The sequence below is a fragment of the Ipomoea nil genome, unplaced genomic scaffold (assembly GCF_001879475.1).
Source record: "Ipomoea nil cultivar Tokyo-kokei standard unplaced genomic scaffold, Asagao_1.1 scaffold3069, whole genome shotgun sequence".
In the NCBI taxonomy this organism is placed as follows: Eukaryota; Viridiplantae; Streptophyta; class Magnoliopsida; order Solanales; family Convolvulaceae; genus Ipomoea; species Ipomoea nil.
Genome location: NW_017619497.1, coordinates 3,615,411 through 3,642,567, shown reverse-complemented (window position 1 = coordinate 3,642,567; position 27,157 = coordinate 3,615,411). Strand labels below are relative to the sequence as shown.

Here is a 27,157-nt window from a genome sequence, read left to right as displayed (position 1 = left end):
AACTGGTCTTTCCTTACATAATTAACCTTCTAAGAATTCATTCAAACCCCACTATTATTTCTCTCTAAGATTTTCAACATTTGCAAGTGATGAGTCTGTCATGCATGTGATCGTGTCAAAGTCACCTGTACAACTCACTGTACTGCGTCCAAGAAAAGGTGCAAGAATGTTTTTTTTTTTTTTTTTTTTTTTTTTTTCTTTTTGAAAACAAGAAAAACTACTTCCATTAATAGCTATCAAACAAGAGAGCACTATAGAAGAAAGCGGGAGAGTTAATAAACCACTCCATACCGAAATATTCCAATTACAATTTAGAATCGAAACCCGATATTTAAAGTTTATTAAAATCGCGAACCGGAACGGACGGTTCATATTCCGAACTGAAAAAATAAAATACATTTATTGTTGAATTTAGACTATTTTAAAATAAAAAACAAAAATTTAAAATAAAGACGGTTCAAAATCGCGAACCGGATCTGGAAACCCCGGTTCACGGTTCAACCGTTCAGGATCCAATTTGTTTGATTCATAATTTTAATAAATTGAAATCCAAATGTTGGGTTATAGATCTGAATCATAACCGAAATTTTTTAATTCGATTGTTTTAGTATCTGGTTCAGTTCGAACCGAACTGTATCCCTACGTATACGCAATAATTTGTTGGAGAAGTAAAATAAATAAAATATTTACTTTATGGGTAGAAATGTCAATTTAATATATTAGGGGGAAAAACCACCACTTTTAAAATAATTGAGGGGCTAATGTGCTTACCTAAATAATTGAGGGAGAAAAAGTGCTATAAGTAAGCAACTCAGGGGGAAAAAGTGACACTTTCCCAATAATTTAATTAAGGATGATTATTTGTAATTTGTAATACTATATATATATATATATATATATATATATATATATATATATATATATATATATATATATATTGATTTAATTTAAATGATTTAATGATTTAATTTAATTAAGGATGATCTAATTTAATTAAGGATGATTATTTGTAACACTAAATATATATGCTGATTTAATTTAAATTATTTAATTAAAGATGATTTAATTTAATTAAGAATGATCATTTGTAATATTAAATTATAGGGTAATTTAATTTAAATAATTTAATTTAAAATATTATTATACTATAATAACGAATTATTATTACTATAATAATAATTACTATAATAATAATAATACTAATAATATTAGGAGTAGAAAAAGTAAAAAAAAAGAAATGAAAATGGGATTCAGTTAATAATAATAATAGTAATAATAAGGTTAATTAGCAGTAAAAAAAAAAGGAAAATATAAAAGGAGAGTAATACTAATAATTTGTTAGGAGTAAAAGTAGGAAAAATAGAAAAGAAAACGAAATTCAAATAAATATACAATAATTTTGGATATAAATTATTAGCTTAAAAGGAAAATATAAAAGGAGATTAATACTAATAATTTGTTAACAGTAAAAAAAAAAAAGCATAGAAAAGGAAACCAAATTAACTAAAAAGGAAAATCCTACCAAAAATCAGTAATTAATAATAATTAATTTCTATAATTTCTATAAAATCAATACGTAACTAATTATATGGAGAGGATAAATAATTATTGGGTAAGTAATTATTTAGATAAGTGCTGACATATTTGCCCGATTGATTTAATTAAGATTGGTTTAATTTAAATAATTTAATTAAGGATGATTTAATTTAATTAAGGATGATTATTTGTAATTTGTAATACTAAATATATATATATATATATATATATATATATATATATATATATATATATATATATATATATATATATATATATATATATATAGATTGATTTAATTTAAATGATTTAATGATTTAATTTAATTAAGAATGATCTAATTTAATTAAGGATGATTATTTGTAACACTAAATATATATGCTGATTTAATTTAAATTATTTAATTAAAGATGATTTAATTTAATTAAGGATGATCATTTGTAATATTAAATTATAGGGTAATTTAATTTAAATAATTTAATTTAAAATATTATACTATAATAACGAATTATTATTACTATAATAATAATTACTATAATAATAATACTAATAATATTAGGAGTAGAAAAAGAAAAAAAAAAGAAATGAAAATGGGATTCAGTTAATAATAATAATAGTAATAATAATGTTAATTAGCAGTAAAAAAAAAAGGAAAATATAAAAGGGGAGTAATACTAATAATTTGTTAGGAGTAAAAGTAGGAAAAATAGAAAAGGAAACGAAATTCAAATAAAGGGAAAATGACACTTTCTCCCCCTGAGTTATATACCTATAGCATTTTTTCTCCCTAAATTATTGAAGTGGCTGTTTTTCCCCTTGAAATGTTGAATGGACATATTTACCCTTAAACTAAATATTTAATTTATTTTTTTCTCCAACAAATTATGACCATAATTTGGTTCAAACCAAACAAACACTATAGCAACCAAACCGAAATATTCTACTTACAATTTAGAATCGAAATTTGATATTTAGAGTTTATTAAAATCATGAACCGGAACGGACGGTTCATGTTCCGAACTGAAAAAATAAAATATATTTATTGTTGAATTTAGACTATTTTAAAATAAAAAATAAAATTTTAAAATAAAGACGGTTCAAAATCGCGAATCGGATCCGGAACCGCCGGTTCACGGTTCAAGATTCAATTTTTTTGATACATAATTTTAATAAATTGACATTTAAATATTAGGTTCTAGATCTGAATTATAACCGGAAATTATTAATTCGATTGCTTTAGTATCCGGTTCAATTCAAACCGAACCGTGGTCATCCCTACGTATACGCAATAATTTGTTGGAGTAGTAAAATAAATAAAATGTTTACTTTAAGGGTATAAATGTCAATTTAATATATCAGTGGGGAAAAAGCACCACTTTTAGAATAATTGAGGGGGCTAATGTGCTTACCTAAATAATTGAGGGAGAAAAAGTGCTATAAGTATATAACTCAGAGATAAAAAGTGCCATTTTCCCTCAAATAAATGTACAATAATTTTGGATATAAATTATTAGCTTAAAAGGAAAATATAAAAGGAGATTAATACTAATAATTTGTTAACAGTAAAAAAAGCATAGAAAAGGAAACCAAATTAACTAAAAAGGAAAATCCTACCAAAAATCAGTAATTAATAATAATTAATTTCTATAAAATCAATACGTAACTAATTATATGGAGAGGATAAATAATTATTGGGTAAGTAATTATTTAGATAAGTGCTGACATATTTTCTTTTATGGAAATATTTTTTTTCATTATTTAGCCAGCATAATATGAGTGAAATAAAAATAGTAATTATATGGAAAGGATTGTCACTAATTATGGAAAGGATTGCCCGCCAGAACAATATGAGTCAAATAAAAATTGGAGCATAATCAATAGGTAAATAATGGCATATTAATTGGATTACCTAATAATAATAATAATAATAATAATAATAATAATAATAACAATAATAATAATTATTATTATTATTATTATAATAGATAGATAGATAGATGGTATTACAGAAATCCCCTACGTTTTGGGAGGAATTTTTGTGCCAACCATGTTGCTTTAATATATATATATATATATATATATATATATATATATATATATATATATATATTAAGAATTAAGATTAGATTAAGATTAAGATACTAGTTGGCGTTGAAAAAATTATTCCAATAAAATATATTATTAAAAAACTTCTCTATATTTTTAAACATTTTCCATTTGAACAAATTTTTCTTTATTCAAAATTTTCTTCTTCTTTTTGAAAAAAAAAAAACAAAAACTTTCTAACAAAATACATGATTGTAGTTTCGAAAAAAGAAAAGAAGAAAGCGGGAAGAAACACAATTCTTTTAGTGGAATCCAACGAATCAATGATTACCTACCTTTACTAATTAAACATATAATATAGTGTACGGCCATTATTATATATGATAATATCCATTAATTAATTAATTAATTAATTATTGCCTGTACAGATTCAACAACCAACAATGTTCACTGTGGTCTGCACTTTGCATGCAGGTTTTATAAACGCCAGTAGTTTCTTGGTAAGCTTGGATCGTATAGTCTTCTTAAGAAACTCAAAAAGAAGATGTTTCTAGCAGAAGATTTGCTTTGCAAACCCCATGTCTTCATGTGATTTATCATTTATTTAAGGAATTTAAAGAAGTAAGTTATGTAATCTTCTTCTTTTTATTTGTATATCTTTCTCTGAATGAATTTTACATGGTTATTTTGAGCTAAAATTCATTCTTCTTGTAAAAATGGCTCCATGATGACAGTTTTTAAGATCAGAAAGCTAATAAATTAAAAGTATTTGTTGTTTATTTATATTTCTTGGATCTGTAACTAATCATTATATATACATGGTGGATATTAGTTGGATACTCACTTAATCAGAAATGTTGATAAGCAATATAATCTGCAAACTTCTTTCACCAAATTTCTAATGGTTAGTTTTTCACTAGAGTTTCAAGAATCTGAAAATATTAGTTTTGTTACTGGCAGAGAAAACCATGGATCCGTGGCAAGTTTTCTGCGGAGAAAAGGCGTGTATCTGCATCGGCCACATACTCATCATTTCTGCAAATGTTTTGCTTCTGTTATTTCTTGCATATCTCCACTCTCGAAAGCTTTCGTCGAGAAAGAATGTGGTGTCGTCTGCAAGCAACTCCTCCAGATTATTGCTGGTGTGTTGCTGCAGTTTGAATGGCGGTTTGGGTGCGGGTTACTTTTGCTTGGCGGTTTGGAAAGTCGTCGAGAATTCGAGTGTTTTGCCTCTGCATTCATGGTTAGTGTTGGTGTTACAAGGATTCACAATGCTGTTTCTGGGGTTGTCTGTCAGCAAGAAGCAGCAGACCACCTTAATTTCCTCAGTGGTGAAAGTGTGCTTTTTGGAGGCCTTAGTGGTTGGATTTCTCTGCTTCTTGTCTATCTGGGAACTGATTCTGAACAAAGTTGTGTATGTTGAATCAGTTCTCAACGTTTTATCGCTTCCCGGGATGGTTCTTCTGCTCATCTGTGCATACAAGGAGCAAAGGGTATCAGATGATTGTTACTACGAAGCACTTGAAGAACAACAGAATGTGACTGGATTTGCTAAAGCCGGGTTTCTAAGCAAGATGGCGTTTTGCTGGTTAAGCCCAGTGTTGAAGAAAGGCAAGGAGAGAACTCTAGGCGATCGAGACATCCCGGAGTTGAGACCAGATGACCGGGCCGGGACATTGCACTGTTTGTTTAAGGAGCAAATGAACAGACAGAAACAGGCTAATAATCATCCTAGTTGTCGTCGGGGTTCTGTTTTCTGGTCGATAGTTGCCAGCCAACGGAGAGGTGTTCTTGTTTCGGGAGCATTTGCACTTGTTAAGATCCTGACAGTGTCCACAGGGCCAATTTTTCTTTATGAATTCATAGAAGTTGCAAATGGGAGAGGGGCCTTTGAATATGAAGGCTATGCTCTCACTGCAGGGATTCTTCTTGCAAAATGCCTAGAATCACTGGCAGAAAGGCAATGGTTTTTCAGGACTAGACTGATTGGGCTGCAAGTAAGATCACTGTTAACTGCAGCCATCTATGAGAAGCAACTGAGCCTTTCGAGCACCACTAAGACCACTCATTTGCCCGGGGAAATAATGAACTATGCCACAGTTGATGCTTACAAAATCGGGGAGTTCCCGTTTTGGTTCCACCAGATATGGACAACAGGCATCCAGATTTGTTTCGGACTAGGTACCATGTACTATGCTGTCGGGCTGGCAACGATCCCGGCTGTGGTGTTGGTCGTACTGAGCGTTCTGGTGAATTCCCCGGTGGCCAAATTGCAGCACAAGTATTTGACAGAGCTTATGGTAACACAGGACAGAATGCTGAGGGCTATAACAGAAGCACTGACAAGTATGAAAGTCTTAAAGCTCTATGCTTGGGAAATGCATTTCAAGAATGGAATAGAAAGGCTGAGAGAAGAAGAGTTTAAATGGCTAAAATTGGTTCAAGTTCAGAAGGGCTATTACATGGTTCTGTTCTGGTCATCTCCCATCATTGTTTCAGCAGTCACATTCTGGGCTTGCTACGTTCTCCGAATCCCTCTCAACGCTAGCAATGTCTTCACGTTTCTCGCCACTTTTCGGATCATCCAGGAGCCTATAAGGTCAGTCCCTGATGTCCTCGGAGTATTCATCGAAGCCAAGGTCTCGTTCACCCGGATTCTCAAGTTTCTCGAGGCACCCGAGTTACAACACAAAAGGCACAACGAGAACAAATATCGTGATGATCAAGAACCAGACTACTCGGTACTCGTGGAATGCAACAGAATCTCTTGGCAAGACTGTCCTGGAACAGCAACACTACAAGGCATAACTCTTTGTGTTAAACCTGGCCAGAAGGTAGCCATCTGCGGAGAGGTTGGCTCGGGCAAATCAACTCTAATCGCAGCAATTCTCGGAGAAGTTCCATTTCTTGATGGCACTGTAAGTTCCATTCCAAGATCACTTAAATAGTTAATCAAACAACAAAAGTTGGCTCTTAAGTTTTCTGCAAGATTTCAGGTTCAAGTTCATGGGAAGCTCACATATGTGTCTCAAAATGCATGGATCCAAACCGGGACGATTCAAGAAAACATTCTATTTGGTTCCATCATGGATCAGCTAAAATACGACGAGGTAATTAAGAGGTCTTCTCTGGAGAAGGACCTTCAAAGGCTTCCTTTTGGCGACCAAACAGTGATAGGCGAACGAGGAGTTAATCTAAGCGGGGGGCAGAAGCAGAGAGTTCAGCTGGCACGCGCATTATATCAGGATGCAGACATCTATCTACTCGATGATCCATTCAGCGCTGTCGATGCACACACCGCGACAAGTTTATTCAACGTAGTAACACTCAATCCTTAACGAAAACAAACAAACTGTTTCCATTTTCTGCAAGCTAAAATGGATTGTTTTTTGTCAGGAATATGTAATGGGAGCTCTTTCAAGAAAGACAGTCTTACTAGTAACTCATCAAGTCGACTTCCTTCCAGCGTTCGATTCTATTTTGGTCAGTGTTAAGAGTCCCATATTGATAAAATAAGAGAGAACATATAGGTTCATAAGGCCATGGGTTAGACTAGCTAATTTTGGCACATGTGCTTTATAGTCTAGTTGAGTGACTCTACTCCAATCTTTATTTATAACAGTCAGTTTCTGATGAAAGTTCACTTTTTTTTCACAGTTAATGTCTGAAGGGAAGATCTTAAAAGCAGACACCTATGATCAGTTACTCATCTCTTGTCAAGAATTTCATAGCCTTGTCTGTGCACACAGAGAGACAGCAAAATCTGAGACGAACGGAGGGTATAGTACACGAAAGAAACCCATAAACCGCGAAGAAGAAAGCATTCAAAACATGATTTCAGAAGATGAGCAAATAGAATCTACAGGGGAGCAGTTGATCAAGCAAGAAGAAAGAGAAACAGGAAACACTGGTCTTAAGCCTTATAAGCAGTACCTAGGCGAAAGCCATGGCTTCTTTTACCTCTTAGTAGCGATCATCGCCCACTTGGCCTACATGGTGGGGCAGCTGGAGCAGAATCTATGGCTAGCAGCCGATTTGCAGAACCCCGAGATGAGCAAATTCAACCTTATACTCATATACTCAGCCATAGGATTTGGTATGTCATTGACCTTGTTCCTTAGATCATATGCTATAATTTCCTTAGGCTTAAGGAGATCAAAATCCATATTTGCTAAGCTAATGGCCTCTCTTATTCGAGCACCGATGTCTTTCTACGATTCCACCCCTCTCGGGAGAATACTCAGCCGGGTAAGAATCTAGGAACCAGCAGCATTGCCATAATATTGCAACTTAGTATGGACTAAGAATGTTGTGTCACAGGTATCATTGGATCTTAGCGTTGTGGACCTCGATTTGTCTTTTAGGTTCAGTCAAGCTGTTTCGGTCACCCTGACAACATATTTTAGCTTGGGAGCATTGGCTGCTCTTACCTGGCCAATCTTAATAGTCATCATTCCAACGGTTTATGTCACAATCCTCTTACAGGTAGTGTACTAAGCTAGACACTATATATGCTTGGCTAAATCTCGGGTAAAGTTTTATAAAACCGTTGCTCTTTGTAGAGATTCTACTTTGCAACTGCGAAAGAGCTGATGAGGATCGACGGGACAACCAAGTCTTCGGTGGCTAGCCATCTGGCTGAATCCGTTGCAGGAGCAACAACGATTAGAGCATTCGGGGAGGAGGAAAGATTCTGCTCACAACATATGCACCTTATTGACAAGAATGCAAGTTCAACTTTCCACAGCTTTTCAGCCACCGAATGGCTGATCCAACGCCTTGAAATGATATGCGCGGTTGTGCTATCATCCTCGGCTTTAGCCATGACTTTACTCCCTTTCGAAGCTTCTAAATCAGGCAAGTTGCAAACTTTGCCTACATTCAGTTACTTTTTTTTTAGTACTACTGACTCTGTTACAATGCAGTATCTGTTCAGTAACTTAACTGAAGCAGAATCATGTTATGGTTGCAGGATACATTGGCATGGCTCTATCGTACGCTCTCTCGTTGAACGTAAGCCTGGTTTATGCAGTCCAGAATCAGTGCATGCTAGAGAATTCAATTGTATCAGTGGAAAGGCTAGAACAGTACATGAATATTCCCAGTGAGGCCCCAGAAATAATAGAAGGCAATCGACCTGCACCCGAATGGCCTTCCATTGGTAAAGTGGAGATTCATGATCTCAAGGTTAGTCATTAGTATCCACAAAACTATAATATGCTGTTTTTGCTCTTGATCGGATCAAAAAAAACAAAAAAAAAAGATATGATTTCAGGTGAGATATCGAGACAATTCGCCTCTGGTTCTCCAAGGCATTAGCTGCACATTTGAAGGAGGCTACAAAGTTGGCATTGTAGGCAGGACAGGAAGTGGGAAAACAACTCTCATCAGTGCCCTCTTTCGCCTCGTGGAGCCTACCGAGGGCAAGATCATCATAGACGGTCTAAACATCTCTGCACTCGGGATCCATGACCTCCGCTCATCCCTGGCAATCATCCCACAAGACCCAACGCTCTTCACCGGGACAATCAGACACAACCTAGACCCCTTGTCAGACCACACTGATGACCAAATTTGGGAGGTTCTTGGAAAATGTCACCTCAGAGATGCAGTTCAACAGAAGGATGCTGGACTCGACTCTCCAGGTAAGACTAAGGTTCATACACAAACTCTTTAAAACCAAGAATCTCAGCATCCTCAGACTTAGGAAATAGGAATATAATGAATCAAACAGTGCTACAAGATGGATCAAACTGGAGCATGGGACAACGGCAGCTATTCTGCCTAGGACGGGCGCTGCTAAAACGAAGGAAGATCCTAGTCCTAGATGAAGCTACTGCATCAATAGACAACACAACTGATTCGATAATCCAGAAAACGATAAGGACAGAGTTTGCAGATTGCACTGTGATCACAGTAGCTCATAGAATACCTACTGTCATGGACTGCACAATGGTTCTTGCTATAAGTGATGGTAAATAATAAGCTATAAGACCTGACATTATTTCTTTTGTTAACATTTGTTTTTTGTCCCCACAAAACATTATTAAGGTTTCTGTGACATTTTCAGGGAAGCTGGTGGAGTATGACAGACCAATGAAGCTTATAAATGAAGAAGGGTCATTGTTTGGGCAGCTTGTTAAGGAGTACTGGTCTCGTTCTGGAAACATGTAGGCCAAAACAGCAAAAATTAGAAATGCAGTACAAACAACAAATGGTGTGCCTAAATATTTGAGTTTTGATTTTGAAAGGGTATTCAATATACAATATTATTCTTTGGTTATAATAGAATCTTGTATGGGTTTTTGACATTCAACAATAATGTGGTTCACCAAAACCACATTTTCAAACAAATAATATCCTCCTTTTTGCTATAAAAGAAAAGGATCTTTTTTAGTAAATAGAAATGGTAAAAATGATACATCTTATAGCCGAGGCGCCCCTAGTTCGAGGCGATTTCAGCACTAGGCGGCTTTTAGTTCACTGGCCAACTAGTCGGGCGACTAGGCGTCGAGTTGAGAACCTAACTCCGCCTAGTTGGGTCTAAGTTCGCTTAGTTGGCGCCCAACTCCGCCGAGTGATATTTTTTGTCTGCTCGATTGCTGTTCTTCTATATTCCTCCAGCCATGTATTAAACTAACCATCTAACATATATAGTTGATTAGTTTGTGGGATTATAATAATCTAACAACTCACAGTCCTGAGTGGGAAAAGTGAAGACCGATATACTCGAATTACTCGACTGCCTAGGAGGCGCTCTGGGCGCCCGACTAGCGCCTAGCGCCTTCTGCAACATTGTAGTGATATCTTTAAATATATTTTTACAGGGAAGTATGCAGGAATGGAAATGAAGTACAGGTTGTAGTTGCATTGAAAGCTAGAGTATCTGATCTAATGAATACTTGAATTATCGATGACTGGTGCAGGATGAGTTCTTGTGACCATAGCTCGAGGCATTTTAGTGCTGTTATAGATCCAAATGCTCTCCATCAACTCACCCTCCTCTGCTTCTTTCTCCATTTCACAATTCTTCTTCGCCTTAACAATCCCATGCAAGAATTTCCCAGCCAGCCCTGCAGCACCCAGCCCAACAACTCCAACACCAAATCCAATCACCCAAAACCCCCACCTACCCTCCACCTTCCTCTTCTTAATCACACAAAAATAATGGCGGCCTTGCAGGTTTCTCGTATAGCACACATTAGGAACCCCCAAACCACTCAGAAACACCACTTTCCCTTTACCATCAAACGTTGCACATATTTTTGTGTTTCCCCGCATCGTCCCAGTTGACACGTTCTTGAACTCAATGGATATAGGCTGTCCCGCTGTGATGTTAAGGTCGAGGCGTGTGAGGTTTTTAAGGTTCAGATGTTTGGACGAGGAATCGTATATCATGAAACCTACGACAGATGTGAGCAGGGAGTACCCTGATGGCACTGACAGATTGAAATACTCAGACGACCAGTTCCCAAGATCGTGGCAAACTATGGCCACCCTTTTAACATACGGCACTGGGAGAGTCTTTGGCGGGATATGAAAGTTGCTGAAATTTGCGCCTTTTCGCCAGAGCGTCTTGCTTCGAAGCCGCACGACTGAGAGCTTCATCCCTGCAAGGCTGGCCGGGAGGGTGGCGTTGTAGAGCGCCCCCGTGCGCGGGCGCCGCTGGTTGACCAGCGCATTGAGGGCGTAGGAGTGAATCAGAAGGTCCAAAGAATCGATGGGGTTGGCAAAGGAAGAGAAATATTGCAGAGAGAGAAAGAGGGAGGTGATGAGACACCAGACTGCAGCATTGGATCCCATTGCAGCAACTGCAAGCTCTTTGAATTGGCTTTCACTGAACTCAAGAATGGTCAAGCTAGTTTTCTACTGCCACTTTTGCTTTTAAACGGCAAGCTAATAAGATTCCAGTTTGGGAGCATTGAGAAGTGGGAAAGGGCGTGGATAAAGCAAAATGGCGGGGGAGGTTGTAAGGCTTTTATGGTGGTTTTTGCAGATTTAATTTGCAGAGTAGAAGAAGTGTAGTGAGGTGTGCTATTTCTTTGGGAGTTGAAAGCTGGTTTTCTCATACAAAGTCGTGCTTTTGTGTTGCTGTTGGCCCTATACTCCCTTTAGCTTCACCTAATTTTATATTAAAGGGGAATAAGGTTTGACCCCCCGAACGTAATCTGAAAATGTAATTATGTCACTGAACGAAAAAAGTGTAATTAGATTGTTGAATATTTTAAAAATGTGCAATTAGGTTACTAAACACTCAAAATGTATGCAATTTCACTAGATAACAAGTTACCATCAATTTTAGTAGGTTACCTGCTTATGTAACAGCTGACTTGGCATTTTTAATAATTTTTAATAAATTTTAATAATAAATTTAAAAAATAATTGAAAAAATTAAATAAAAAATAAAATAAAACTGACGGGATGGCCGGCAGCCACATTTTTTTTTTAATTATTAAAAATTATTTTAAAAAATGCCAACTCAGCTGTCACGTACGCAGGTAATTAACCTGCTAAAATTGATGGTAACCTACTATTAAGTGAAATTGCATACATTTGGGGTGTTCAGTGACCTAATTACACCTTTTTTTTTCGTTCAGTAGCCTAATTGTATTTTCAGATTACGTTCAGTGATCAATTTAAACCTTATTCCTATTAAAGGCAACAACTATTGTATACTCATCCTCTTTTATTTTTATTTTTTTATAAAGAGAATCCGTAGTTACCCAGAAAACAAACTGGTAACTTTATTAGTTACTATAAGTACTGTGTCCAAAACTTTGATGAAATTGTCTCCATATTCATTTTTTTCTCATCTACACAATCGTCACCACACAATAATAACAATGCATGTCATCAAATGTTTATGGGAATAAGGTTCAAATTGGCCACTGAACGTAACCTGAAAATGCAATTAGGCCACTGAACGAAAAAAAAGTGCAATTAGGCCACTGAACACTCCAAAAATGTGCAATTTCACCTGATAGCAGGTTACCCTCAATTTTAACAGGTTATCTGCTTACGTGGCAGCTGAGTTGGCATTTTTAATAAATTTTAAATCATTTTTAATAAATTTTAATAATAAATTTTTATTTAAAAAATTTTTTAAAAAATAAAAACGACTTTATTTTATTTTTTATTTAATTTTTTTCAATTTTTTATAAAATTTATTATTAAAATTAATTATTAAAAATTATTTAAAAATTATTAAAAATGCCAACTCAGCTGCCACGTAAGCAGGTAACCTGCTAAAATTGATGGTAACCTGCTATCCGGTGAAATTGCATACGTTTGGAGAGTTCAGTGGCCTAATTGCACGTTTTTGGAGTGTTCAGTGGCCTAATTGCACTTTCTGTTCGTTCAGTGGCCTAATTGCATTTTCAGGTTACGTTCAGTGGCCAATTTGAACCTTATTCATGGGCATCATCACAATGTTTTGATTCCACCATACATGTTAAACCTTAATTGCAATCACAAAATCTTAGAGCATCCACACTAGTGGATAATATGGGGTTAATGTAAGAAGAAATAACTTGGGTAGGATTATTTATAGATGTGATGTGTGATTAATTATAGAATTATTTCTCCTACAACTGCTACGAGAAGAGAAATATCAGAAAAGATAGGTTGTTGTGCGCGTTTGGCGCACAGCAGCCGCCCACACGGGCGCACCTGACCATGTTTTTTTTTTCTTTTAAATAAAAAAATGAGTTTTTTTTTCTCCACTTTCACATTCTTTTTCCTAATCATTCTTACATAATCCCCCAATTCTTTCCAACCATTGTGGATGCTCTTAGTTTCAATTTCTTAATTTTTTGGGAACCCACTCACACATATAAAGTTCCCTTTGAAAAATAAGGAATAAATTTTATTCTTCTATTGCAAAACGAGATAAATGATATTTATGCTTATATAAATAAAAAGTTGTGACATTTTCTTTTAAAAATATATATAAATCTTTCATTGCATATATCATATGAAAGAAAATCAGTATAGCTAGTCCTTTTGAAAAATCCGCAAGAGTTTAAATAAAACCTCCTCTCTTAATTTGTTATGTATTATTTCATATTAAAGTAAGTTAATTCTAGTATTGAATATTATTATTAGGGTTATTAAATGAAACAACGAATAATATAATGGAAATGTATGAATAGTATGAGAATTGAGAGACAGAGATAATGATTGATTTAGGTTAGTATGATGATAGTGGAGGTGAAGCTATTATGTAATCTGTCGGTTGATGAAGAGGAGACTATCATCAATTCCTTGGACTGCGGGGAGATCGAATTAAAGCATGCTTTGCAGGCTTTGGTTTAATAGTCAAATCTTGAATGAAGAAAAAAAACAAAACAAAAAAAGGTGACAATAATGCATGATTCTCCATCATAACAGTCAACCCCCATACACTCAAATGTTTAATTTGCTAAGTACATATACCCATTTTGGTAGTATCCGAGAGAAGACACTAATCTTCGAACTTCGACAATGACAGTATGAAAATTATGTTTAAAGTGGACAGATTCTTTATGCACACTGATATTGATCCTGTCTGGTGAGCCATTGAGTCATCACGATTATACCCTCTCAAATACTCTATCAGGTCAAAATGTGGGGGTTCTTGGGATTGGAGATTCAACCGTTCGAAAGAATGATAGAATTGAGTTCTAGTATTAATTGATTATTTGTTTCAACAACTACTCATTTCTTTCTTTTTTTCTTTTTTAATCCTTTTTGACCGATTAATATAGGTCATGTGGTGTGTGAATATACTTTCAAGAGTGTGAGTAGTATCTTGACTAGTTGGCAATGCACATTAATTTTATAGTGGAAGATGATATAGCACTTATGACAGGACATTCATATATGGTCATTCTAACTACACTAATGACTATTCACGGTGGATAATGGAGAGCTATGAATTCTCATATAGTAGAATAAAAGTGAAACTCTATATGTAAAATGTGTATTTAATTGTGAGATAATGCTCCGACATATTTACTTTAATTATAACAATGACTTTTTAATGGCTAATTTGGTTAGGGTTAATTATGTGAGCCAAATCTCTATCTGTATTCTGATTAAGTTAAATATTATCTCATCATTTTTTTGATAAATTTTATAACAATAAATATTTTATTTAGAATTATAAGTTTAGACCATTAAATCAACCGATACTTGTACATAACCAATCAAAATGAATGTGTTTTACTTCTTCTAAGCCAATTCTCATGCGCCAAAAGTTTTAGTGGATTGAATAATTGGTTTTGGTGCATTAATTATTATGAGGCCAATTAATATTAGCATAGATTTAGGGTTGAATTGGCAAATCTCAGTATGATTAACACTATCCGTCCTTTATTCTCTGGGGCCTATTCCTACAAATTCAGTGTCAAACACTCATTTCATCTTTCTTTGATGGTTAATTAACCAAACATCACATCTAAGCAACCAATTAAAGAGAACAATCTTTTTTGACTTTGGGAAAAGTCAAACCACCCTGCCTCATATTTGTATAGGCTTTCAATCCTTGCCTATATAGGCAAAACCACAAAGGGATAAAGCCAATTTATTTTGAAATGAAAATAATAAATAAAAAATAAAGAACATTATAGTTATCTACGATGTTAAATAGTAAAACAAATGACTACTATGAATAAAAATAAAATAAAAATTTTATTTTTATAATTACAAGAATCTCTCAACACTTCTTTATTAGTTGATATTCTTGCTATTTTTCATTATAATGCTTTCTAAGCTAAGATATATATATATTTTTTTGAATGCTACTGGCTCTATTACATTGTAGTATATGTTCATATACTTTCTAAGATATATAATAAAAGTGTAGTGATGTTAGCCAATTTTGACTTATTTGACCACTTATTAGGTGTTTGATTTGGTTAAACAATCAATATGCATGTGTGTTTGATTAATTAGCTTTTTGTAACAATTTATTGCTCTAATTAAAAAGCTGCTCAAAGTGTCATATTGTATGTAATCAACTAACATCTAATTTACCAAACACTTTTTTACAATTAGCTAATGCTATCAATTAGTCAAACTCTCTAACCCAATCAGCTAACAACCATTTACCAAACATCTCCCTTAGCATTTATTGTCATCCGATCCAATCTATACACATATTAATCCTCAAATAGAAGAATCCCATAAAAGAGGGAGATCATATAGCTATCAACTAGTCAAACTCTCTAACCCAATCAGCTAACAACCATTTACCAAACATCCCCTTAGCCTTTATTGTCATCCGATCCAATCTATGCACATATTAATCCTCAAATAGAAAAGAGGGAGATCATACACGTCCTTTAAGCTCATACCGTACTCAGAAATACTGACCAGATTAATTTTTTATATGAGAGAGGGTTCAAACTGCCGACCTCTCTTAAGAGATAAGAGTGCACAACCATTCACGCCAACCAAGCTAGTTATCTATACACCTATTAATCTAGCAATACACTCACTCCAAGTGACAATTCCAAGTTTCTAGCCAACAAATACCCACAACCATAAGTATTGCCAAGATATTGTCTGCATGAACACCTCAACTGTTTGTAAAGGTGAAACAAAAGACTAAGGATCAAGTCTCACTAGTGGCAGCACAAACTGTCAGGTCGGGTAATCATGCTGCAAATACACTTTGTATTTTGTATTTTCCTTAAACATACCACTGCATCACATAAGATTCCTTGAGATATATAATACTGTGACATTCCACTCTACCATACAGGAAACAGGATCCGTTTTCTTCAAATCAAAACACACTCATGGGAGAAGCACGTGACTTGCTTTGTCTTTTTGTATTTACAAGGCAAAACCTTAACCTTTGGAAATTCATGAAGATAAGGAGCTATCACCTTAAACTACCCAAACTCCATTCACCACACAACACAACACAAAACAGATTCTTTAAAAGGATGGGGAGTATGAATATGGAAGGAAACAATCTAGAGATATTTGAAGTTGGCCCTTGTGAAAACAGCTACCAGCTTGGGTTCTTGATTGGTCAGAGGTTCTCCAAACTCATAACAAGCAGGTTGGCCACTGACCTCATTCTTCAAAACCAACTCCTCCCCTTTGCTCACTCCCCGCTTTCGACCCCTCTCATCCATTCCTTGACTGAAACCAACCGCAAGGCGTTCCCCGCCTATTGGGATGAGCTCCGGGGAACTTCTGATGGGAGCGGCGTGCCTTTTCTTCAAGTAAACCTCCATTCTGCTGATATATATATAGGCAAATGTTTCAGTGAGACAACATCTTCCCGTGAGACTGTGAGACACAACATGAATGCAAACAATCTACTACAGGAATCACACACTAGGTTGTGTGCACTCATGTTGGGCAAATTGCACACACTCTAGTCTGTGTGCATCCTTGTAGTAGACTTTATGCATTCATGTTGTGTCTTACAGTCTCTTGTCTCATTATATATATATATATGTGTGTGTGGGTGTGTGTGGGTGTGTGTGTGTGTGTGTCAGGATACATGTCACATAACTAATGCAATTCTTCGACTTTCAAGATTTTACTACTCAACTTCAGAAAAGAGATACTTCCATTTATTCGGAACGAGGAAACACAGCCAGAGGATTATAATAATATTAATAATGATGATTGTTCGGACATTCTTGTTGTGAATGACTCCATGGCCATTGCAGCTCACAACGAGGATGCAAATGTTGCACTCGTTGGTCACACGTATGTTTAGAATTAGAGCAATAATTTTATACGACTATGATTGTTCAGAGAAAAGGGAGACCGATTGAGTTTATTGCTGCAGATATTTGATAAAGGCAACGTTATTTGATGGAACAACATTCACTGCATACACCTATGCAGGAGAGCTGCCAAGCTGTGCTTTTGGGTTCAATAACCATGGAGTGGTAAGTAAAAAACTGAGCAATATTTGCATAGTCAAGCGGAGAAGGTAAAAAACATGAGATTGTTATGTATCAGGCATTTACCCTGAATTCGGTGCCCCCAACCGAGGAGGAGATTGTGGCTGGTGGCATCGGAAGGAACTTCATCTCCCGAGACTTGCTTGGATCGAAAAGCATTGATGATGCCCTGACTGTAAGTTGATCCTTTTTTGCACTCTCTAAGACTGCCTTAATCAAGAAAACAAACCGGGGAATCGGGGATTGATAGATACTATGGCTTTTGTGCTCTTCAGAGGATTTCCTCATTAGAAGCATCTGTCGGGCACAGCTATAACTTGATAGATACAAGGACTAGGAAGATTCTGAATGTCGAGACAGCATCGAGGTACAGAGTATCGGTTCTTGAGGTCGGAGAAACGCCATTCTTTCACGCCAATATGTACCTTCATCTTCATGTTAACCAGGCAAGTAACCTTTTCGACCTGGATCAGAAAAAGAAAAAATACGGAGTAATAATAAAATCAAGCAGAGTTAAAAACGTAATAATTGTCACTGAAGCCCATAACTTGTCGACGTTTTGGCTTATTGAAGGCACATGACAAGAACTCACTAAGCAGGCAGAAAAGAGCAGCTTCATTGCCAAAAGGATCAAAAAGCGATTATCTAGAACTCCTGGGAGACATGCATGATAAAAAGTACCCAATTTACATGACAGGTATGCCAAGGAATTATGAGAACTATACCCTCATGATAGCATCACCGTATTAATGATACCTCTTCTGTCGTACTTTCCAGGTCCATTACTTCACACACTTTGCACAGCTGTGATCGACATGGATGAAAGAACCCTGTCAATTATTCAAGGGAACCCAAAGAAGAACGGTCCATCCTATGTCTTTTCAATGTCCTAAGGGCAGCAGCTATAGCTAAGTAAGTGTTGGGTGTTAGTCGGGTAGGCCGAGTTCAGTCCCTGCTCGATTCGAGACGTGACGTTGTGGCTTACCATGGAGGGATGTGGTTAAATGGTTAATGTCCACCTACTTATCACCAATTGATTTTAAGTAGGATATAGCAACCAGATAGCCAAAGAACTCTGTGGTTAAACGTGCTTGACTTACATCAGTCACAGGATGGGTTAAGGAAATTTTATGATATATTGACTGCTGGGTGACCCCCTGGGAAGTAAGCAAAGTATGTGAGGTTAATATTGTGAATGTGAAATGCTTAAGGAAATTTTATGATATATTTCATATGTGAACGGCGAACCTAACTCTCCATGTCAGCACACGATTTACATATTTAACTTAAGAATAACATGCTGAATTGCAGAGAGTACCTTATCTAATATCTACAAAACATTCAACTCAAAGACGAAATTTTTGAACCTTTTAGACGGGAACGTGATTGTTGACCATGTTGCTTCGAATCCATTAGCTTTGCCTTCAAAGTATGCTCTTTCGAATCTGGAGGCAATTTTGAAGAGGATTCGAATTCATTATCACTTGATGGGAGTTTCTCTGTCCATTGCCGTACTGGACTAGCACGACCCCTCCAGTTGGAATTACCAAGCGAAGCTACACCATACTCGTTTTCAGGAGGCATTATTCCACATTCTGACAAGAAATAGTGGCTTCGTATTAAGTCATCGATACTATAGTTTGAGTTTAGTCCGGGAGTTGCACGGGGTTTACTCTTTTTCTCAGAACTACCTTCTTCTGTTATCTTGCATCTATCGGATTTCTTTGAACCGCTTATTTCAGCTAAACTCTCTCGAATTGTTTTCCCCCGTTCCAAATCTTCAACATGGTTCCCGCCTTTACTTACTATCGTCGCTTGTGCCATCTTTTCTTGAAACTTCACCTGCATATTGGATGGACTGCGACCCTTGGCCCTTTCATGAGATCCGAGTTTTTGCATTGTATAGTCTGCCTTCACAATCTCTTCATTTTCCGGGGATTTTAAGTCAACAGCACTTGCTTTGCGTAACTCGAAACAATGTGAATCGCTACCTACAGAAATATCTTCATCGCCCTCGTCTTGAGGAGCACTAACAGCAACGTTCAGAGGGATGGATTCTAGAGAACTTCTACGGTAGGTGGGGAAGTGGGGATTGTTCTTGATTCCATCCCTTTTAATTCGAAGAAATTCGTCTATTTCAGAGCTTAGCTTTTCCACTGTGGGATTTTCTTCTTCTCCTCCACCGTGCTGTGGTTGTAGTTTCATCTGCATCCTTTCATCGAGCCATGATTCCGATATATGAAGAATCAGCCTATCATCATAAGTCCTTCCCGTCCATTCCTTGTCAGATTTCTGTCTCAGAGAATGCAATTCTTGTTCATAGTCGCTAATCCCCCACGCAAACTCATCACAAAGCTCTTCCAGAAGTTTACGAGATTTCCTCTCGCTTTCCACCTCTTTCACAGCATTAGCAAAAGACGTCTTGACTTCCAAAAGCTCACGAGCTAACTTGCGATGCAAGCTCTCCGAGCGTTTCCTTAGCTTCCTCTCGTCATCCAGCTCGTCCCTAACAGACTGCACAGCAGCGTTTATTCGGTCTTGCTCCTTGCTTTTCCTAACCAGTTTGTCTTCACTAATCTGCTTCATTAACTCATCCACTCCCCGTCGATCAGCCTGCTGCTCTTGCAACAACTCTTTGATACGCATATGAGCATGGTCGAGCTCTTTCTTTAGTTTCCTCACGAGTGTCATGTTGGATACGTGTTGCTCTTCCAGGCTCCAGATTCGGTTCAACACCTTAAGCAGCTCTGTTGATGTTCTGAGGCTATAACCACCCTCCCCAATTCTCCCCTTGAAATCTGTAGAACTCGAAGGAGTAATTGCGGGGTTGTAAGGGGCTACCTGCAGCATATAGAAGCGTGTAAAGCTCTACTCAGTTCAACACTACCGTTATCTCGTTCGTTACATTCAGCTCCACTTTGGGCAATGGTCTCGTTATGGTTTAATTGGTATGTAAACTATACAAAATATATAATTACGTTTCCATATTTAAAGAAATCATCCAGACTAGATAAATCTGGGCATACAACAGCTCAATGAAGTAATACGAGAAGTTAAATCAATTGAAGCATGTGCTCCATCTCAACTAAAAGCTTTGCACATTAATGGCTGTATGCTCAATACGCCCCCTCACGTGTGCGGTGGGTTCCAAGCATCTGCTCCATCTCAACTAAAAGCCTAAGCTGACAGTTGGATTGCACATTAATGGCTCAATAAAATCAAGCAGTCAATCCCGGAAAATTGAAATATAAATTTATACCTCCATCGAGCTGTTGAAACTTGCAGGAGATACGGGTTGTATAGCATGGTTACTCCTTTCAACGGGCCGGTGATGCTGCATTAGTGACGCAGCAAGATGCCTCCTCAAACTGCCCACACTTTCTGGCTGCCATTAGTTATTAGCAAATTATCAGAAACCTTGCTGGTTTACACAGTTTGCAAATCGCGGGAAATATATAGATATCCTCAAATCATCGAATAAGGATATCAATCATATTAGGTAGATTATCAACCATGAACAGAGGCAAACATTAAAATGTATGTAATCCATAAACATCAAACAACTTGTTGAGAACCCCCTCAGGTTCATAAAAAAATGAAGCTACAACATTATGGACACCTGGAAACCTAGAATCATTAGATAACATTCATAACTATTCTGAAATTATGCTAAACATTCAGACAACCCAAGGGACAAGTAGAATGGGCATGTATAGCATTATTTCACATGTATAATTGAGGTCCAAATAGTGATATATGATCAACAAAAGAACAAAAAAAACAGATGGGGACAGCAAAAATAAATAAGTCCAAAAACAGAAGCAGAAAATCAAACCATAAACAATTTTCACCACCAATAATGAAGCAAATTGAGTAAACAAACACCATAAATGGAGAAAAAGAAGGGTGATAATAGAAATTTAGAACCATAAGCACAATAAAGAGCATAAAGATTCAAACTTTACCAGTTCAGGCAAAATTGGAGAAGGATCAGGGGGATCAAGCTGTGTGTTCTCCTCATGGCGGTGGCGGTGGGGGCGGCGAAGCCTTGCAAGGGGGGGAACACCCACACCCTGTTGCATTTTAGAAAGAGGCAGCTTATAGTGATGGAGCTCCCAAAGGGTGGCAGCAAGTTTTCTTGAAGATACAAAAGGGGCTCCAGTAATATGAGGTTCTTGATCTTGTTGATGGTGGTGTTGAAGGTGGTAGAGCCTCCAAAAGGGTATGACTGGAGTGGAGTGACCCCCTCTTTTCCCAACTTTCTTCAACTTTTCCCCCAAATTTTCTTGCTTTTCTGCTGGCCCTTCCCCACACTGCTCTCCCCTTTTCTGAGCTTTCACCCTTTTCCTCATCATCATCCTCTGCCTAGATTACAAAATTGTTTTTTTTTTTTTCTTCTTCTTCTTCTCTCTCCACATCACCAACAACCCCCATCCCATCTCATCATTTGAGGCTAACTTGCAGTACTGATAGCGGACCGTATTGCATCTTTTCCGTGATTCGCGAAATTCATGGCACAGAATAAAACAGGAAAAGATTAATACGGAAGTAGTAGGAGTATATAATAAAGAGTATTTATTCAAGAAAATGATTCTCCTTTCGAGGGCCTGGCATAGAAAGAAACTAGAAAGTCCATATTCCATTTCAGAGGTCACAGGTGGGGGTCTAATTTTGAGTAAGCAGTACATGGGCCCTTTGGACAGGCGTAGACGCCATAGTTTACTTTGCCAGTTCTCTCTCATCCCTGTAGATTTTCAAAATTTATCCACCCACATTGCTCACCGTGCATTAATCATCATATCCTTCAACATTTGTGCATCCACGATGACTCAATGGTTCAGCAAACAGAGCTAAATGTTGGTACGCACAAAAAATCTGTCCACTTTGAATATAATTTTCACACTGTCGTCGAAATTCGAACTTTGATCTCTTCTTCTAAATACTTTCCATTAAAGCATTTAGCTAAGCCCGTGCGAGTTATTCTTTTTTTTTTTAGAAACATAAGAGAATGTTATTCTAAGAATTGCATTTCTATGGTTTTCAAAAAAAAATGCATTTCAATCTTATGATTCACGAAATAATTCAAGAAATAAATTTGTAGACACTTAAATTTTGATAAATATTGATTATTTATCAATATTTATATATTTGAATATATTTGAAATATTTTGGATAATATTGATATTATCTAATTTGTTAATTAGATAATATCAAAAGAGTTTGAGCTTATCAAAACTCTCTATCCTACAGCTATAAATAGGGCATTTTATTTCTATGTAATCACACAAATCCTAGGAAGAATCATGTAAACATCTAGAAATATATATATTATTTAGAGATCACAATGAAAATGTGATCCTGAAAGTAAAAGCCCCTCCTCCTCTATATGTTGATGCATGTTGATCCAAACTTTTATTGAAGATCAAGCCATTTGAACCCGGAGGCCCTTCAAGAAGAACAAGCTATATATACAAGCCCTTCTTTGAAGATCAAGCCACTTGAAACCCGGAGGCCCTTCAATGGTGGAGTGTTCAAGGCATCCAATTGAAGAATCAGAGGACATCCCAGAGACTTGTACTCACACCTCATTGATACTTAATATGTAACCGGAACTTTGAATTACTAAATATATATTCAATTTTCTTTGTTTACAAATTGGCACGCCCGGTGGGACAGCTCTGCCTCTCATCTCTTCATAGGCACTTTCAACCGGTATGGGGGCAAACCCCATATGAAATTTGAAATGGAGGAGGCTAAATGATACTCCTTGGCACGAGTTAAAACGGCCTTATATCTTTCAAGGCTCCTTGGCACGAGTTGAAACGACCTTATATCTTTAAGTTGTAGTGTCGAGACTTTCTTGCACTACATACTTTCAAGTTTTATATGCTCTCAAGTGGTGTACAAGCAAGTCTCGAGGGGGCATTTGTAGACACTTAAATTTTGATAAATATTGATTATTTATCAATATTAGTATATTTGAATATATTTGAAATATTTTGGATAATATTGATATTATCTAATTTGTTAATTAGATAATATCAAAAGAGTTTGAGCTTATCAAAACTCTCTATCCTACAACTATAAATAGTGCATTTCATTTCTATGTAATGACACACATCCTAGGAAAAGTGATGTAAACATCTAGAAAAATATTATTCAGGATCACAATAAAAATGTGATACTGAAAGTAGAAGTCTCTCCTCCATAATGATCATGCCTATGCCTATTGATCCAAACCTCCATTAAAGATCAAGCCATTTGAACCCGGAGGCCCTTCAAGAAGAACAAGCTATATATACAAGCCCTTCTTTGAAGATCAAGCCACTTGAAACCCGGAGGCCCTTCAATGGTGGAGTGTTCAAGGCACCAATTGAAGAATCAGAGGATATCCAGAGACATGTACCCTCCAGAGACATGTACCCACACCGCATTGATACTTGATATGTAAACCAGAACTTTTAATTTCTAAATATATATTCAATTTTCTTTGTTTACAAAATTATATTCTTGAGTTTATTTATTTATTTATTTATTTTGAAAAGGAAGTAAGAGCTTTTATTAAATTAAATGTTCAATACATAGCGGAATTGAAGAAATCCAAATGAGGGAAGATATTGTTACAGGCCCCCTGACAGTCTGATAAAAACGCAACTTTAGTAATACCAATCTCTTTAATCCAAGACATGGCTTCTCGGATAGCGATCACTTCCGCTAACATAACATCATTGTGTAGTAATTTATTTTATTCTTGGGTATGAGCCTATTCTCCTTTCAAGGGAAATAGTTATTTTGAGAGAGCCTTGGTATCGGGTTATTCTTAAGTTTTCATATATATATATATATATATAAAATTCTAAGATGTCGATCGACACTCATAACTCTTACACACAGTACTACTTCAAAGTCTGAAAGTCAAATTAAAGCATGTGTTCCATCTTAATTAAAAAGCTAAGCTCATAGCATGTGCCACACTATTTTCCCAACAGTTAAGAGCAATTCACATCAGCTACTACAATCATGTCTATTGCATGTTGTGCCCAAACCAGATTCTAATTTGCCCAAAGTAGAACCTCTGAACGGGATCAACTACGAGAAGCCAAAAAAGCTGAAGCTATTCAACCTAAAAAAAATAGGAATAAGGGTCAAATAGGCCATCGAACTGCACACGATAAAACAATTAGGCCATTGAACTTAAAAAACCAACAATTAGGTCCCTAAACTAATCAATTTTAAACAATTCTTCCAATTTAAAAGTTTCCAACCGGTCAACAGGTCATCTCCCAAATTAATTATTTTTTTAAAAAAAATAAATTTTAAAAATTAATTATTTATAAATTAAATATAAATATTAAAAAAAAAAAAAAAAAAAAACTGGAATCCAGCCGGAGACAACCGTCTCCGGCTGGAACCAGGTTTTTTTTTTTTTTTTTTTTTTAAATAATTAATTTTTAAAATTTAAATTTTAAAAAATAATTAATTTGGAAGGATGACTTGTTGACCTGTTGGAAACCTTCAAATTGGAAGAATTGTTTGAAATTGATTAGTTTAGGGACCCAATTGTTGGTTTTTTAAGTTCAGTGGTCTAATTGTTTTATTGTGTGCAGTTCGATGGCCTATTTGACCCTTATTCCAAAAAAATATAATTAACTGGATAAGTAAAATTCGTTCAATCTATCAAAAAAAGAAAAAATAAAAAACTTATAATAAAGGGAAAATGGCACTTTTTCCCCCTGAGTTATATATCTATAGCATCTTTTCCCCTTAAATTATTGAAGTGGCTGTTTTTCCCCCTGAAATGTTAAATGGACATATTTATCCTTAAACTAAATATTTAATTTATTTTTTTTCCAACAAATTATGACCATAATTCGGTTCAAACTAAACAAATACTATAGCAACCAAACCGAAATATTCCAATTACAATTTAGAATCGAAATTCGATATTTAGAGTTTATTAAAATCGTGAACCGGAACAGACGGTTCATGTTCCGAATGAACTGAAAAAATAAAATGCATTTATTGTTGAATTTAGACTATTTTAAAATAAAAAATAAAATTTTAAAATAAAGACGGTTCAATCGCGAATCAAATCCGGAACCGCCGGTTCACGGTTCAAGATTCAATTTTTTTGATACATAATTTTAATAAATTGACATTTAAATATTGGGTTCTAGATCTGAATTATAACCGTAAACTATTAATTCGATTGCTTTAGTATCCGGTTCAATTCAAACCGAACCGTGGTCATCCCTACGTATACGCAATAATTAGTTGGAGTAATAAAATAAATAAAATGTTTACTTTAAGGGTATAAATGTCAATTTAATATATTAGGGGGAAAATGCACCACTTTTAGAATAATTGAGGGGGCTAATGTGCTTACCTAAATAATTGAGGGGAAAAAAGTGCTATAAGTATATAACTCAGGGGTAAAAAGTGCCATTTTCCCTATAATAAAATTGTATCCTAGCCTTAAATTCCAACCACCATTCATCTCTGAATCGTCGGACCAAAAGATGGCTTTAATTCCTTGTACCAAGGTGGCAAGCGGCACCCCAATTCAAGGTAAGGATAAAAGACCACAAACATTATTATTGAGAAAGTCAATGGCATGGGATCACAAATGATAATGCATTAAGAGCATCTTTATCAGTTGGAGATATTAGGGGTAGAATATAAGAGTGATTAGCAAAGTGAAAATGGGAAGGAAGAAAAAAAAAACTAAATTTTAAAATTAAAAAAAATAATACTTTATGATTGTTAGGCGTGCCTGATGCCACCGCGGGGCGCAATGGTGACAGTCACGCGTGGCTGTCACTATTGGTATAAATTGTGGTGGGTCCCACAAATTCTGAATTATCCCAACCCTTTGTAGGAACAATTCAATTTTCTCTCACATACACCTCTCTCCTCCATGTAAGCTCTATATTTCTTAAAAGTTATGCATGCTTCCCAAATTCTCCTTTGATGTAAATGCTCTTCGTCCACTCATAAAAAGTAGGCAAACCATCAACTAGGTAAATCATGATTTTCATATTTGAACCACAAATGTGTAATTAATAACTAATGAACTTTTCTATTTTTTAAAAGCATAAAAATAAAGAATACAATGACTTATACATTTTTACAATTTTAATTAAAAAATAAAGAATGGATAATGAAAACTCGATAACGGGAGCCTAAAATCTTTAGATATATTTATTTTTTCTCAAAGGGAGGGGGAAATGCTTCTACCTTAACATACTAACACCATTGCACGCAACACACCTTCCTCGGAGGAGAGAGCTTAGCCACATCTTGTTGGAAGTTTTAGCATAAAAATAACATTTAAGTGATTATTTTGTGATACAAATATATATAGGGTCCACTTTTGATTTGGGTCATGTCAAAGTGGATTCACACTCTTCGTATTGATACGTTGTACGCTCAAAACGGATAATAGATGAATGAGAAATTAATTATCAAAGTAGATCCATTTAAGTTGGAAAATGAAGGTGGAAAAACTTTGAAAAAACACTTGTCCCTCATCAGTTTGGAAAGTGTATTTGCAGCACTATATATACAAGAGCCGTTTAAAAGGAGGTTGAATTGTATAGTACAGTGACCCTCTCTTGTGTAGAGGGTGCAAATCAAATCTCAATTAGTGATGTAGCCCAACA

At 35.8% G+C, this 27,157-nt stretch overlaps 4 protein-coding genes across 7 annotated transcripts; 2 read left to right on the top strand and 2 right to left on the bottom strand.

The window, feature by feature from the left end:
* Window positions 1–4,065: 4,065 nt before the first annotated feature.
* Window positions 4,066–9,936, top strand: LOC109165769 (ABC transporter C family member 10-like). 2 transcript variants are annotated; one of them, XM_019314691.1, is made up of 11 exons: window positions 4,067–4,207; window positions 4,543–6,500; window positions 6,579–6,899; window positions 6,979–7,065; window positions 7,240–7,830; window positions 7,903–8,067; window positions 8,145–8,439; window positions 8,555–8,769; window positions 8,858–9,227; window positions 9,317–9,556; window positions 9,653–9,936. In XM_019314691.1, the coding sequence occupies exons 2-11, from the start codon at window positions 4,551–4,553 to the stop codon at window positions 9,754–9,756; spliced, it is 4,338 nt and encodes a 1,445-aa protein (XP_019170236.1). In that variant the 5' UTR covers window positions 4,067–4,207; window positions 4,543–4,550; the 3' UTR covers window positions 9,757–9,936. The 2 variants fall into 2 exon arrangements, with proteins under 2 accessions (XP_019170237.1, XP_019170236.1); XM_019314692.1 differs by lacking the exons at window positions 9,317–9,556; window positions 9,653–9,936 and having other exon boundaries at window positions 4,066–4,207; window positions 8,846–8,931.
* A 537-nt stretch (window positions 9,937–10,473) lies between these two features.
* LOC109164763 lies at window positions 10,474–11,385 on the bottom strand. The gene has a single exon (XM_019313312.1). It carries the CDS (start codon window positions 11,383–11,385, stop codon window positions 10,474–10,476), a length of 912 nt encoding a protein of 303 aa, XP_019168857.1.
* Window positions 11,386–16,195: 4,810 nt separating this feature from the next.
* LOC109165739 lies at window positions 16,196–18,720 on the top strand. 2 transcript variants are annotated; one of them, XM_019314650.1, is made up of 7 exons: window positions 16,196–16,633; window positions 17,104–17,295; window positions 17,378–17,480; window positions 17,554–17,670; window positions 17,771–17,941; window positions 18,069–18,192; window positions 18,273–18,720. In XM_019314650.1, the coding sequence occupies exons 1-7, from the start codon at window positions 16,365–16,367 to the stop codon at window positions 18,386–18,388; spliced, it is 1,092 nt and encodes a 363-aa protein (XP_019170195.1). In that variant the 5' UTR covers window positions 16,196–16,364; the 3' UTR covers window positions 18,389–18,720. The 2 variants fall into 2 exon arrangements, with proteins under 2 accessions (XP_019170195.1, XP_019170194.1); XM_019314649.1 differs by having other exon boundaries at window positions 16,208–16,799; window positions 17,120–17,295.
* On the bottom strand, window positions 17,872–22,186 carry LOC109165738 (uncharacterized protein At5g41620-like). 2 transcript variants are annotated; one of them, XM_019314647.1, is made up of 4 exons: window positions 21,461–22,186; window positions 20,755–20,880; window positions 18,863–20,336; window positions 17,872–17,959 (listed from the first exon to the last, which is right to left on the bottom strand). In XM_019314647.1, the coding sequence occupies exons 1-4, from the start codon at window positions 21,851–21,853 to the stop codon at window positions 17,934–17,936; spliced, it is 2,019 nt and encodes a 672-aa protein (XP_019170192.1). In that variant the 5' UTR covers window positions 21,854–22,186; the 3' UTR covers window positions 17,872–17,933. The 2 variants fall into 2 exon arrangements, with proteins under 2 accessions (XP_019170192.1, XP_019170191.1); XM_019314646.1 differs by lacking the exon at window positions 17,872–17,959 and having other exon boundaries at window positions 18,702–20,336; window positions 21,461–22,185.
* Between the last annotated feature and the right edge of the window lie 4,971 nt (window positions 22,187–27,157).